Source organism: Mizuhopecten yessoensis, unplaced genomic scaffold (assembly GCF_002113885.1).
Source record: "Mizuhopecten yessoensis strain PY_sf001 unplaced genomic scaffold, ASM211388v2 scaffold7547, whole genome shotgun sequence".
Lineage (NCBI taxonomy): Eukaryota > Metazoa > Mollusca > Bivalvia > Pectinida > Pectinidae > Mizuhopecten > Mizuhopecten yessoensis.
In genome coordinates this window covers 516,725-530,884 of record NW_018407102.1, presented here as the reverse complement: position 1 = coordinate 530,884, position 14,160 = coordinate 516,725, and the positions used below count along the sequence as shown (strand labels likewise).

General features: G+C 35.8%; 1 protein-coding gene across 4 annotated transcripts in view; it reads right to left on the bottom strand.

The window, feature by feature from the left end:
- Positions 1-14,160, bottom strand: part of LOC110453918 (vicilin-like seed storage protein At2g18540) — a 29,583-nt gene that overhangs the window by 11,029 nt on the left and 4,394 nt on the right. For 2 of the 4 annotated variants that reach the window (XM_021503151.1, XM_021503152.1), the window contains exons 1-2: positions 2,326-2,393; positions 1,180-1,757 (exon numbers count right to left, since the gene is read on the bottom strand). In XM_021503151.1, coding sequence (XP_021358826.1) covers positions 1,180-1,702 — 523 coding nt within the window. In that variant the 5' untranslated portion in view covers positions 1,703-1,757; positions 2,326-2,393. Of the gene's footprint in view, positions 1-1,179; positions 1,758-2,325; positions 2,394-10,553; positions 10,754-11,634; positions 11,701-12,575; positions 12,714-14,160 lie in introns of those variants that run through there. The other 2 variants (XM_021503153.1, XM_021503154.1) reach the window with 2 other exon arrangements.

Sequence of the window (14,160 nt, the reverse complement as noted above, 5' to 3'; positions counted from 1 at the left end):
TTTTTTTTCTATCGAAGAACCATTCCTCGTTATTTCGTAAGCGGCCTCCATTTCTAAAGACAACAATCTTAGTTTTTGCCGTATTAACGGTCAATTTCCATGAGTTCGCATATATAGACAAACTATTTAACATATTCTGTAGCTCATTGGCTGATTCTGCAAGTAGCACCAAATCATCCGCATACATTAATAAAAAGAGACGGAGTTCTCCAAAATCATACGGTTTAACACCGTAAGCAATAAAGTCATTTTCAAAGTCATTTACATACATTGAAAACATAATTTGGGATAAAATTTCCCCTTGGGCGAGACCCATGTTGTTTGCAAAAAAATCGGAACATCTTCCCTTAGATGAGACACATGTCTTAACTTTTTTATATGATGGTCGAGTTCTGCTTGCAATGTCCAGTTTTGACCACTGAAATCTCGGGGAAGCCCTGCGTAAATTCAGCGCAGATCTATTTATATATGTCAGGTGGTTGTTTCGAAAGTGAGGCAGTGAAGGTAACAACAATAACACTCCATCGTGTGCCATGTCGGACTCAAGACAGCAATATATTATTATTATTATACTATACATAAATAATTGTTTTAAAAGGTTATGTATGACGCAAGTGTAGTATTCCTACCTATATGTTGTTGTTATATATAACGGTATTAATACCTCGTGCCTGTCATGACTTTTGCATGCATCTTTTTCCTTCGCCGTGATGTTTACATTTGGCCTTGTTGATAACGCGCGTGCGGTAAAATTACATCACTGATCTGGGTCAATTGAGAGTTTTAGACTGTCATGTGTCGATTTAGGATTTCTTTAATATAATTATAATTTTTAATCTTAGGGAGTGAATTTCAGCAAAATTTGTATCAGTATATTTCATCAGAAGGTATTTTAAACATGTGTATGCCATTTTAGCAAATATGACAATTTGTCCCCGACCAGCCCCTTTAACCAATATTGGTTCAAATACATGTATGTATAATGTCATATGTAATAATAATAATTTGTTTCTTTAAAGTATCAACTCCTGAAAGTCACAATAATAAGATGCTTGATTCCAAATATCAAAGAGAAGCCACATATTTATGAATGATCAAGATAGAATATGCACCCAGGGAGGTAATATAATTCCTCTCTGTCACAGACAATGCTTACTACAACATTGTTAAAAAACATACCTCTTCTTCGAAGGTTTTCCAATCCAACTTTTATCTGAACATCTGTGAATTTTAACATGTCCTGTAACACTCTAACGTGTGGTTTAACCATTTGCTGACTGATCCAGTCTTGAGCTGGGTCAGATGCTTCCAAAGCAACCACATTTCCAACAACAAACATTTCTTCCATGTATCCAGCATACTGGTCAACGTCCGACACCAACTGCTGGTGTTCCACGGTAGATCCGAGGTCGTCACATCCAGTGTTGACGTAGATGTAGGCACCATTTGACACGAAGGTAATGCTTAGTGTTGATAAATCTAGGGTTTCCCAGAACACTCTATCTAACACAGGGGTATTAATGGCTCCATCGCCTGTGTAGTAATGTTGAAACACACACATATCCTGAAGAATCTCCATCAATATTGCATCCTGTGATTCCAAACCTGAACCGGTATCACAGTCACTTAATCGTCTAAGATTGTCTCCGTATTCTAAGTGCTGCAACAATGCTGTATCAACCGCAACAAGTATAGGATCCATGACTGTAATTTGGTGTTCTTTATGTCCTGTTCTAATCTTCTCTTCCTATGATACACTGAAATATGTAAAAAGGAGAAACATGAACAATCTTCTAAATAAAAACATGAATTATATACTTTACAATAATTATAACAAGATGCTACTGATAATCACATGGTATTCAATAACATATATTAGTATAGTACTGATATGTGGTGATTTGACAAAATAAAAATGTATTTAAGTTATTTAATGTGCCCAAATTAGTTTATTTATGTTAGCCTTTATAAGGCTAGGATACATGACACTTGGTAGATAGATATATAGCTTTGCTTGTGATTTCATGATATTAGACTTGTTAAACATGTGATATAAACATTGCTTACTCATCAGGGAAGCACTTAGTTGATATAAAATATTGAAAAATCAACAAACTACTTGATATGATCCTAAACCACATGTGAAAACGGGTTTGTTTTGATTTTTCGTTATGTGTCAAACGTCAATATTTATCATAAAAACCGTCGATGTCTGTATGAAATTAACACCAAGTAGAATGCATCGGGTCACAAACAGTCTGTTTTATTCTGCCATATGAAATTTTCATCGAATGGTTGCTGTTCAATCAGTAAAATAACACTTACCTTAACTATATCAAGTTGTTCTATAGTCGGTAGAACACAACCACCATTTATTCTAGACAACACGGACGCTTGTTGTGTTACTCGGCGTAGCTCCGTTCAACGAAATCGTTTGTCCGAGTTAGATCTACTGCGATCTGACTGGCTGGCGCGAATTTTTGCGGCAAAAACAAATGTTTCTCAATAGGCAAAATATTCAGTAAAACCTCTTTCTAAGTAAATTTGAAGTTTTTTTTATTATTCATTCACCTTCACATGTACTTTTAAAATGTTGCTCTGTTCTCTACTTATGCAAAAGAAAGTTTATCGACGATGCATCTCTGCGGTTGTTTCCACACAATATCATACAATGTTCAACAATGTTTAATTCAACAATGTTATGTCATTTACGTGTATAATCTGATTCTTGGTAAAGTTTGTTTGGTACATCGTTCAACAACAGAATACAAAATCTAACATTATACAAATTATACATAAAGATATCCTAGGTATTAACGGGATGAGATTCTCCGCCCTGAGTTTTCTCTGGAATATCCGACAGAGAATGTTTACAGCTAGATATCTCCCCATAGTATTTTACTATAGTCAGTAGGCCTTCATTTATATATTATTTCTAACACTGTCTCGACGATTGTTATATTATATACCACCATGTTGTATCTGTACATCGGATGGGGTGTAAACATAAAATGTATATATATACATACTTTGTTTCCTTCACATAAATTAATAACAAACTCTCATATCAATTATACGACCAGAAATTGAATCCGGAAACAACCTATAAAAGGTTATATTTATCCGTTTTCTATAAATGATGCTAAATAAGCCGTCCCTGCAGGTAGGGCGTAAGAATTGTACCTGCTGCCCCCATTGCATGATCGTAAGGGGCGACTAAATTTGGGATCTTATCTTTTCTCTTCTTTCTAAACATCTTTCTTTAGCTTCTTCCTAATGTCTCCCTTGACAATGTCTCACTTTTGGCCTTTAGTTGAGCGTTCGCCCCTGTGAGGAAGGCTTGGGGTTCTGTCCCCTGGCCGAGACATACCAGAGTCTGTAAAAATGGCAGTTTCTACTCCTGCTTAACGCTCAGCAATTTAGGAGTGGGTTGACTGGTTCGCCCGTTGTCTGTATAATGTGACCGGGTAGGGTGTCCTGCTGGCTGTCTTCGGTAGTATGTTTCAGTGAGGTAGCACTATAAAGTCGGCATCAGTTCCGCGCTATCACAAGGAGACAAACACAAACATTATCGCAGTCTCCCAAAATACATAATACAAGCATGCTTCTTGCGCACAGGGGAGGCCGTCCTTAAATGACCATAGCTGTCGAAAGGACGTTACAACAATTCTAAACCAAACCAAAACCGAAGCTAAATAAGCTACTTCAAAAATTGATTGACAACACTATAATAAAGAAAGATAATTTCACTATGGAGTAAAGATGTCGAATCATGGTAAAGGGAAAGGCCACAGGGACCCGATAGTTTGTAAAAGCTGTATTAAGACCTAAAGTGAGATGTTCAGAGTAATTTTACACGTTTTAGGGGTTTATATCAACTTCGGTTTTAAAAATGCCACCTCCCAATGATGGAAGGTTGTGCAGTCAAAACGTTTGTAATAATTTAAAACTCACCAAATCCGGCTATACTCTTAAACGTTTGGTATTAGCGACTTAGTTTTGTAAACATGTGAATATTAGATTGTTTTCAACGAAACACTGATTTCCGACATCGAAGGGTAATAGCCTCTTACTGGGTTGGTACCGACTAATATTGGTAAAATGTGTATCTGATATTATCATATAGACATCGCAGTAAGGATAACGCTCTTGTTTTACTTGCTAAGCCATGCGTACGAAGACTAGAGATGGGTGTTTTGAGTTCAGCGCTGCATTTCTTCTGAATAATCATGATGATGATATTTGACCAGTAACATGTTGAGATGAGGGGGCTATCAAGTCTGCTCAAATGAATGACCTTTCCCCACTTTAAAGCTCACAAGGGTAAAATATATATAATAAAAGAAACTTCTTCTGAATTGTCACAAGGGTCTTCTTAGCTGTACAATGGCTCCATCAATGGTGATGTTTATGCCCTAAGGACCCGGTGCAGAGGCGTGAAAAAGGGAGATTATTTACAGTCATTAGTTTTTTTGCTTTTTTGTGTGCAGGGTATGAGATAAAAAGTTAAAAGTTGGCGTATGTACTAGCGGTTGATGAGGGCTTCAAGGGCTGCACAGGGTATGTGTGCCTTGAAGTCCTGGAGTGTTGTGGATTGTACTGCTGCTATGGGAAGGAGATTCCATTATGTTATTGTGTGTGGGAAGAATGAATATTTGTAGGTGTCCCTTGTAGCAGACATGTGTTTGTATGGGTAAGGGTGTGCATGTTTGGGTAAAATATATATAATAAAAAAAAACTTCTTCTGAATTGCCAATAGGCTCAGGGTGATGATATTTTGTGTGAATCATGCTGGGATGAATAACTATCAAGTTTGTTCAAATAAATGACACTGACACACGTTCAAGGTCACAGGGGTCAAACGCGTTAAAACCCTTAAATTACTTCTTCTCAAAGTCACAGGATATGCAATGACAATGATAGACAGTAGCATGCTTTGATTGATTGACCTGACTGACCCACTTCAGAGGTCACAGATAGGGGTCACTGTGTTAAAACCTTTAAAAATCTTCTTAATTATCATGAAATTTAGGATAGTGGTATTTGGTCAATAGCATGCTTGGATAAAAGGCTTTCAACTTTGTTCAATAAATGACATTGAACCATTTCCAAGGTCACAGAGTTCAAATATGTTAAAATCTTAAAACTGTTTCTTTTAAACAAAAGCCAGTGGAATGCTTGGGTTAAGGGCTATCAATGTTTGTTCATACAAATGACTCGACATACTTCAAAGGTCACAGGAGTAAGATGTGTTAAAACTGTGAACAACTTCTTCTGAATAAGAAGGAGTCTTCGATTGACAATGTTTGGCCAATGACACGCTCTGAAGAAGGGCAATCAAGTTTGTTCAAATAAATGACTTTGATGTACATTGTACTTCCAAGGTCACAGAGTTTATTTATTAAAACATTTAAATTACTTCTTAATAACCTAGAGGCCACGGGTGATATTTGTTGTCTTTCAAATAAATTGCCTTGACCTACTTCCAAGGTCACAGGATTCAATGAACTCCACCGATGACCCATAATGTGTAAAGATAGGTCATAGATGTGAAATGACTGACAGGAGAGCAGGCCCATTGAGCCTCTTGTCCAAAAAGATAATCTGCCTTTTTCTTCAAGCTTGGAGATTTTACTGGAGAGTTAACCGACTCTACTGGATATCTCAATGATAACTAAAACTCCTTTGTTGGTACCCCCTCTCTATGTGTGTAAATGATTATCTTTTGCAATTCTTATAAATAAGATTTTTGAAGAACCTGCAAAAATAAGTATTTGAGACAACTATGTGATTTACAGATTTCTGGTTCTAGTCAATAAACATTGTATGATATGCAAAAAATACATCAAAACAGAAATTCTTTGTATTGTTTTATTTAAACATATGCTGCATATAATATCTACAATGGGTACAAGAAACCTAGATCATATTCACCTTAACAGAGAGAAGCTGGCCTTTAACGTATATTTGTCTACATTGCAATACTAATTGTCAGTCATTGATATTTTCTATCAATATCACTACATCCATACAATATACTGTAGTGACAGGTTTTGTATGTCTTGGTCCACCACTGTATTCACAGTAACTTAATATAATTACTGTATACCAGGACACTTTCACTCAGTCTAATATTCGCCCTTCACTGTTAAAATCCATGTTCACTTAGCGTAAATTTCGCCCTCCACATATAAATACTATATAAAGTAGACTGTATAAATATGTACCAATATTCGCTGTCAAGATACATTTGATGTTATCACAGAAGGCAAAAAAGGCAAAAAATAAATTGAAGCCAAGAATTCCTGGTATACAGTATTATGGTGGTCTGTTGGTTGCTTAGAATTTACAATGTTTGTACACAGGAAAACAACCCAATTTATACAAAACATAAACCGCTTGTAGAAAATGTATAAACATTGTTAAGGTTGATACCAATATAAACTTTAAACAAATTACAATAAAATGTCAACCAATGGATTTAAACACTTTTTTTCCTCTTTAGACTGAAATAAATAAAATGCTAATTCTGAAAGTAGAAATGTGTAGTCTAAGAGAATATCCATAATGACTCCATTTATAGTGAAATAAATGTATTCCCCAGCTTTTTCAAAATCAACATTAGTCAATTATACAGTGTTGATTTTAACAAAACCTGTAAGAGATGCATTGAGCACTGATTGCTGGTATATATATTAGTTATGGCACACCAGTCTGTAAGACCAACATTACAGCACTCTTATATCCATTTACAGTTAGTCATTAAAACCTAAGGTCAACTTAATTTTGTGTCAGGCTTACCATTTATTCAACAGTATCAAAAACATCTACAGTAACATAGTCAACAAACCTGTTCCACAGTAACATAATTTACTGTATTATCATAGCTACAGTGTAGGGTACACTAACATGCATACTGTTACAAAATAACAAGGTAAAACATATGCACAAATTATGACAATAATTACATGATACTATTTATCATCATTATTAAGTAAGTCAAATTATTTACCTTGCTAATTTAAAAGTTGAAAAATTCAAAATCCAATTCTGTCCCTTTAAAATCACTTGCTTACTCAAGTGTCAAATGACAGTCGAAAAAGTAATTCCTTTGCTTAGTCAAAATTCAATCATGTCAATTTTCCTTGCTGTTAGTCTAAACCCAATTTAAGTCAAAGTATTACCAATGCTAATTCAAAATCTAATAACAAATTACTGACCCTGCAAAGTCAAAATTATACTAACGCACTCTCCCTATTTTGGAGGGAGGTTCCCAATTTTGGACACCAAAATTGAGCATTTCAAACCAGTGAATTCGCTAAATGTTTCCTAATTTCTAAGATCTGATGGTTTCATCTGAAAGAAATGCTCCAAAGATGCCATTTAAAGGTATCATTTTCCCCTAGGGTGTATATAAACATACTCTATCTATAATTTTATTTCTGAGCACACGTAATCTCCCCCATGAAATTTTCAAAAAGTTGGCAAGTATGGTCAAAATGCTGCTTGTGGCTAAGTATTGTTATCATAAATGATATTTTATGTAAACCTGTATTAGCAGTAAATATATACTGACCATTGTGGTGACAGTAACAACACTAACTGAATTAATATGGGTATGGAAACACTACAAGTGGTGGAAACACAACTCTACTACATCCCCAACACTGTTGTGACATCTACATATCCCTGATACTATAACGGCTATAATTATTCTTTGATCTAACCTGGGATGGAACGATACATTTCTTAATCCAAGATCTGACATATCTTAACAATCTGACACAACTTAACAAAGAGGAAGCATATCTTATCGTACACAAAAATATGGTGTAAGAAATTACACATTAAAAATAGTGAAAAACATCGTAAGAGACTAATAGACCAACAGCATATTTCTTATCAGTAAATGACCAGCACTTTAAATATACAGTAAGAAAATCAGTATTTTATCTATCATAGTTTAATTTAATATATCCTAACATCGAATAAAAAAACACACCTGAACAACAGTAACTCATTTGCGTAAAACATTTTGTCAAAAGATGCTAGGACACTATCTTAAAAAAGTAATTTTTATATTTATCAAAAGTTAAAAATATATATTGTAAACTTTCTTCTAGGAAGTATATAAAATTGCATCTTATGCATAATATAGAAAACAGAATAACCTGTTTCTTGAGATTACTCTACTTTTTAAAAATATAATTGAATTAGTAAGTTTAAATTAATCAATTAATTTACAATGAACTTCAGTTCAGAGATGAAAGCATTGCTAAACTGAAATCAAATTATCAATGAAATAAATTTAAGGTACATGATTAGGTTGTATATTTACAATATAATCTAAATGACAATTACAAAAATATTTACAAATTTAACATGTGTTGCCCTAATTGCTGTAGAGCTACATGTAAATACCTGTCAAGGACATCATAACTGCTGCCATTTGAAATACCAATAACAAAAATAATAACATGTTATTGACAATTAATTTTAAACAGACTTGCTACTGTAAACTGTTAAACTTTTGCCTTCTAGAACAGATTTGTCAACACACACTGAGCAGTACTGCTAACTTTATAGATACCAGCTCTACAGGTTGAATGTGTTCTTTTCTCATTCAAGGTTGAAAAGGAGAAAATAATATGAGGGCAAAAGTTTTCCATTTTACAGTAACATTCCTTTATCAAACTTTGTATTGCATCCACAAAAAATTAAATGTCATGAAAGAATGTTGATGCAAAAAAAATCATTGTGTATGGACTTCCTCTCAAATGAAACAACTTCTATACTTTTGAGGACAGAAAAGGTGATTTAAATAAAATAAAATCCTATATTTCTTCTTAATATAAATTTGATAACCCATTTTTGCCTTAACAGAAATCTGTGAGTTGTTTAAAACTTATAATTTACTTCCAGATCAAGTTTTTCGCAGCATGGTAGGAATATACAGATACAGAAATAACATGATTTAAGCATCCACACTTAGATAATGTTGTACTGATATTTACACTCAGATGATGATGTTATGGATGAGTTTACACTCTGATGAAAATATATTTGATGAAATATTTACAATCAGATGAATATGTAGAAGGCGATATTTACATTCTGATAAGGTAATAGTTGAGGTTACACTCAGATGATATAATAGATATTTACACTCAAATGATGTCATGATATATTTACACTTACCTGAAATATTTACATGATGAAGATATAATAGATGAGATATTCACATTCAGATGATGATGAAATAGATGAGAATCAGACACACTAGTAGAATCTACATTCATATCACATGTATAGCCAATGAAATGACGAGTTCACTCTCCTATAAACACTCACACAGAAAACATGTACAGTACAGCAATTAATACTGAGTCTAGGCCCCAGTATCACCAACACTTCCAGTCAGCCTTAATCTGAGCTCAGAGTTACCCTATATAATATACATAACACATCAGTATATGCTTGCTGTATGCCTTGATATGACCACAGACTTAGATAACCTAATTCCGTGGTATGACAAACTAATTTGTGTGATCAAAACCAAAGAAAAGTATTGCAAACAGGCGAATGTGTTTTTTTCCAGAACATGTATTGTATCAAGTGTATTCAGGTAGAAAGTGTCACTGAAATAATTGTTTTATTATATCTTTGTGATAAAATGAAATCTTTCAGTATGAATGTTGTAGCTGGCTGTAACAATGAAATAAAATGGTTAGACCTAGTATGTCCCTCTGTAATCTGAATATTATCTTAAACATACATTAATAGTTACAGCAGTATTGTCGAGATCATGGTTTCACAAACCACAAAAAGCATGAAAAAATATTCACCAAGGAAATTCAGCTTGACACATACTCAAAGTGGTGGTGTTACTGCAGCCTATACACAGTTACTTCCCCTGTCACATGTACACAAAACCTACTACATGTAGCATACATTCTTCCTGAATTTTACCACCCATGCATACACCCCCATTCAGACCACTAAACATACAAACACACATTCCACACGGATCACGCTTGTACACATCGTGATATTTGTTGTATCCGTAACAAAAGAGTTCTCCTCTCCTCCTCAAACTGGGCTGCCATCATAGCTTTTTCTTCTTCAAATTTCCTCTTTTCCTGTTCATATAGCTCTGCTCTAATTTTCTTTCTCATCTTTTCACATGCTAACTCCTCCTCTAACAGCTGCTCCCTTTTCCTTCTCACTACAATCTCCTCCTCTGCTCTCCTTTTCTCCTCCTCTGCTCTCCTCCTCTCCTCCTCTAACAGTTGCTCGTTTTTCTTTCTCACTACAATCTCCTCCTCTTCTCTCCTTTTCTCCTCCTCTGCTCTCCTCATCTCCTCCTCTAACAGCTGCTCCCTTTTCTTTCCCTGTACAATCTCCTCCTCTGCTCTGTTCTTCTCCTCCTCTAACAGCTGCTCCCTTTTCCTTCTCACTACAATCTCCTCCTCTGCTCTGTTCCTCTCCTCCTCTAACAGCTGCTCCCTTTTCTTTCTCTGTACAATCTCCTCCTCTGCTCTCCTCTTCTCCACCTCTGCTCTCTCACTCCTGTCAACTAGAACACCTTCCCTATTTTGGGCCTGTATTATTTCCTCAATGGCAGCATTCATAACCTGCTGAGCATCGTTCCTGTCCTCCATAGCAGTGTTAGTCTGCCTCATGGCCTCAAGTTTCTCTGTTTGTGCTGTGTCGGCCCTCGTTCTCTCTATGTTGACAAGGTTGATCAAATGTTCTGTAATATTCAAACAAACAAGAGTATAGAACTAATCAAAATTAAATTGATAAAATACATTAATCAACTTTTTTGTCATGATTTTATTGCTAATCAAGCAAATAGTTAGCATTTCAGTTACAGATGCCATGACCAAAACTGAATTAAACAAGACACTGTGCTATGGAATATCTTGACCATATCCAATTACTAGTTAAGTAGATCATATTGTTCTGCAATGTTTATTTGTTTATTAACCACAATTCATTACTGAACAGGTGTCACAATGTCAACATCACATCTTAATCATGACGCAGATATGAGAAATATTATTTTTCATCAATAAATTCCACTTTAAGTACATGTTAAATCTTCATAAACCTCAAAGTCTCATATGTTTACTGACCTGAAACATCTACCGGTATAACCACAGCGGAAAGATTCAACACATACATGCATGTCTACATTTTTCAGAAAGAATTATCTCCCCTACACTACTGACTTCTATACATATATTTGTGTAAAACTTATACTGCTTTCGACTTTTCATTTTACTAATATATTACATACAAATGCATTCTTTCCTTTCACTAGGAGAGAAATAATATAGGTCTAGACTTTTCGTGTGATCTTTAAAAATTTAAGAAATCACAATCGAAAAATAAAAGAAACAGTGGATAGCATAAACCTTCGTAAAGGATGTGCATTGTACATAGTGTCAAAGTCGCCTTACTAGCCTTTTCTAGAGGGAATTTCCCTTCAACACAATGGTAGACTGACTATAAAGTCTGGGAGTGCAGGATCAAGCCCCAATGATGGCACCTATATTTTCACTACTTCCTTCCAATGACACTTTTACATATAGACTCTCTCTATTGATATTGTAATGCTCAGAGTATTACCTATGCCAGTACCTTTGATGCGATTCCATTCCTCATCAAATTCTGCCATTGTTGGTTCTCTTTGGTCTGGAATTTTCAAAAGAAACAAAAATGACATGTTAAATGACTATATCATTACTTTGTAGAGTATGTAATAGAACAGAAAAAAAGGCATAATGGTAGAATGGGTTTTGAACCTGGAACTGCAAATTCTATAGGCGAACACTAGCTGTAATGAATTGAGCTAATGGATCACTGATAAATGATCACCAGCATTTGAAAACAGAAACCTTTCTTTACATTCTTCAAATATAAAGAGTACTTTGGTGTTTGTGAATAGACCAAATGTCTACACATTTACTGGAATAGATATGGGTAAGAGTGGTACAATGTTGTATGTTTATTTTTAAATAAACACAGTAGCACAAGACAGAAAATATACTAATCTGGATTCTCTTATACCATATATATCCAAAACATACAAAGTGAAACCTGTCTAATTTGAAATCCTGTGGGGCACAACATGTTGGTCGGATTAAATGCAAACTTTATTTATTTTACAATAATTATGAAACAAGTTATATCGACTTATATTAATCACTCTTGTTTGCCTGGATGTTAGCGCATAGGGGGTCTTAGTGTGGAAGGAAACCCGGAGAAAACCCATGTGGTCAGGCAGGTGACCCCATAACTTTTCACGTCCAATCGGATAATCGAACTCCAGTCGCCTTGGTGAAAGGCAACTGCGCTGTCCACTGCGCCACCTGATGGAATTAGAAAGCCTGTCAGAATTCACAGGTCTTTCATATAATTTTCATATGAAATAAGTGTACAGCATTATGTTTGGTTACACTGGATATTATTGGTAATGTACTCAAGGGTTAAATTAGTCAGGTTTCACTGTCATATAATTAAATATGTGATACCATTTTTGGTGAAAATATATCTAATATGGAACTTACATTGATCAAAACATTCATGGAGTACAAGCTTGACATCAGCAGAGAAGGCATACTTCCTCGTCCCAACATAAACATTAACCACAGCATCCTCAGTCAGAATCAAGGTGTCCAGCAGGCTCATAAAGGTGATCTCCTCACCTGTAAATCAGAGGTTTGTAAATAACAGGTAAATACAAGAATGATGACATATTGAGAGAAAGTGTTGATAAAGTGATTAAAACTTGTGCATAATTCCTTGTACTATCTTCATATGGAAACAAAAAATAGGAACATACATATATATATATATATACTAGTTTTTATAGACATGATGCTTAGTATCTGAGGTTATACTTGTAAAAATGACATGGATAAATAATTAAGGGGTAAACATGTACTTGATGAGGGGGACTGAGGGGTATACATGTACATGATGAGGAGGACTGAGGGGTACATACATGTACATGATGTGGAGGTCTGAGGGGTATACATGTACATTATGAGGGGGACTGAGGGGTATACATGTACATGAGGAGGGGGACTGAGGGGTATACATGTACATGAGGAGGGGGACTGAGGGGTATACATGTACATGAGGAGGGGGACTGAGGGGTATACATGTACATGAGGAGGAGGACTGAGGGGTACATACATGTACATGATGTGGAGGTCTGAGGGGTATACATGTACATTATGAGGGGGACTGAGGGGTGAACATGTACATGATGAGGAGGACTGAGTGGTGAACATGTAGTTGATGAGGGGGACTGAGGGGTATACATGTACATGATGAGGAGGACTGAGGGGTACATACATGTACATGATGAGGAGGACTGAGGGGTATACATGTACATTATGAGGGGGACTGATGGGTATACATGTACATGATGAGGGGGACTGAAGGCCTAGTTATACATGTACATATAACCGAGGAGATTGTGGGGTATACATGTACTTGATTTCAAGGGGGACTGAGGGGTGGACATGAACATGATGAGGAGGACTGAGGGCTGGGGTTTACATATACATGAGGAAGGGGATGTAAATGATGAGGAGGAATGAGGGGTATACATGTATATGATGAGGGGGACTGAGGGGAGTACATGTATATGATGAGGGGGACTGAGGGGTATACATGTATATGATGAGGGGGACTGAGGGGTATACATGTATATAGTGAGGAGGACTGAGGGGTATACATGTACATGATGAGGGGGGCTGAGGGGTATACATGTATATAGTGAGGAGGATTGAGTGGTATACATGTATATGATGAGGGGGACTGAGGGGTATATAAATGTATATGATGAGGGGGACTGAGAGTTATACATGTATATAGTGAGGAGGACTGAGGGGTATACATGTACATGATGAGGGGGACTGAGGGGTATACATGTACATGATGAGGGGGACTGAGGTGTATATACATGTACATGATGAGGAGGACTGAGGGGTATATACATGTACATGATGAGGGGGACTGAGGGGTATACATGTATATGATGAGGGGGACTGAGGGGTATACATGTACATGATGAGGAGGACTGAGGGGTATATACATGTACATGATGAGGGGGACTGAGGGGTATACATGTACATGATGAGG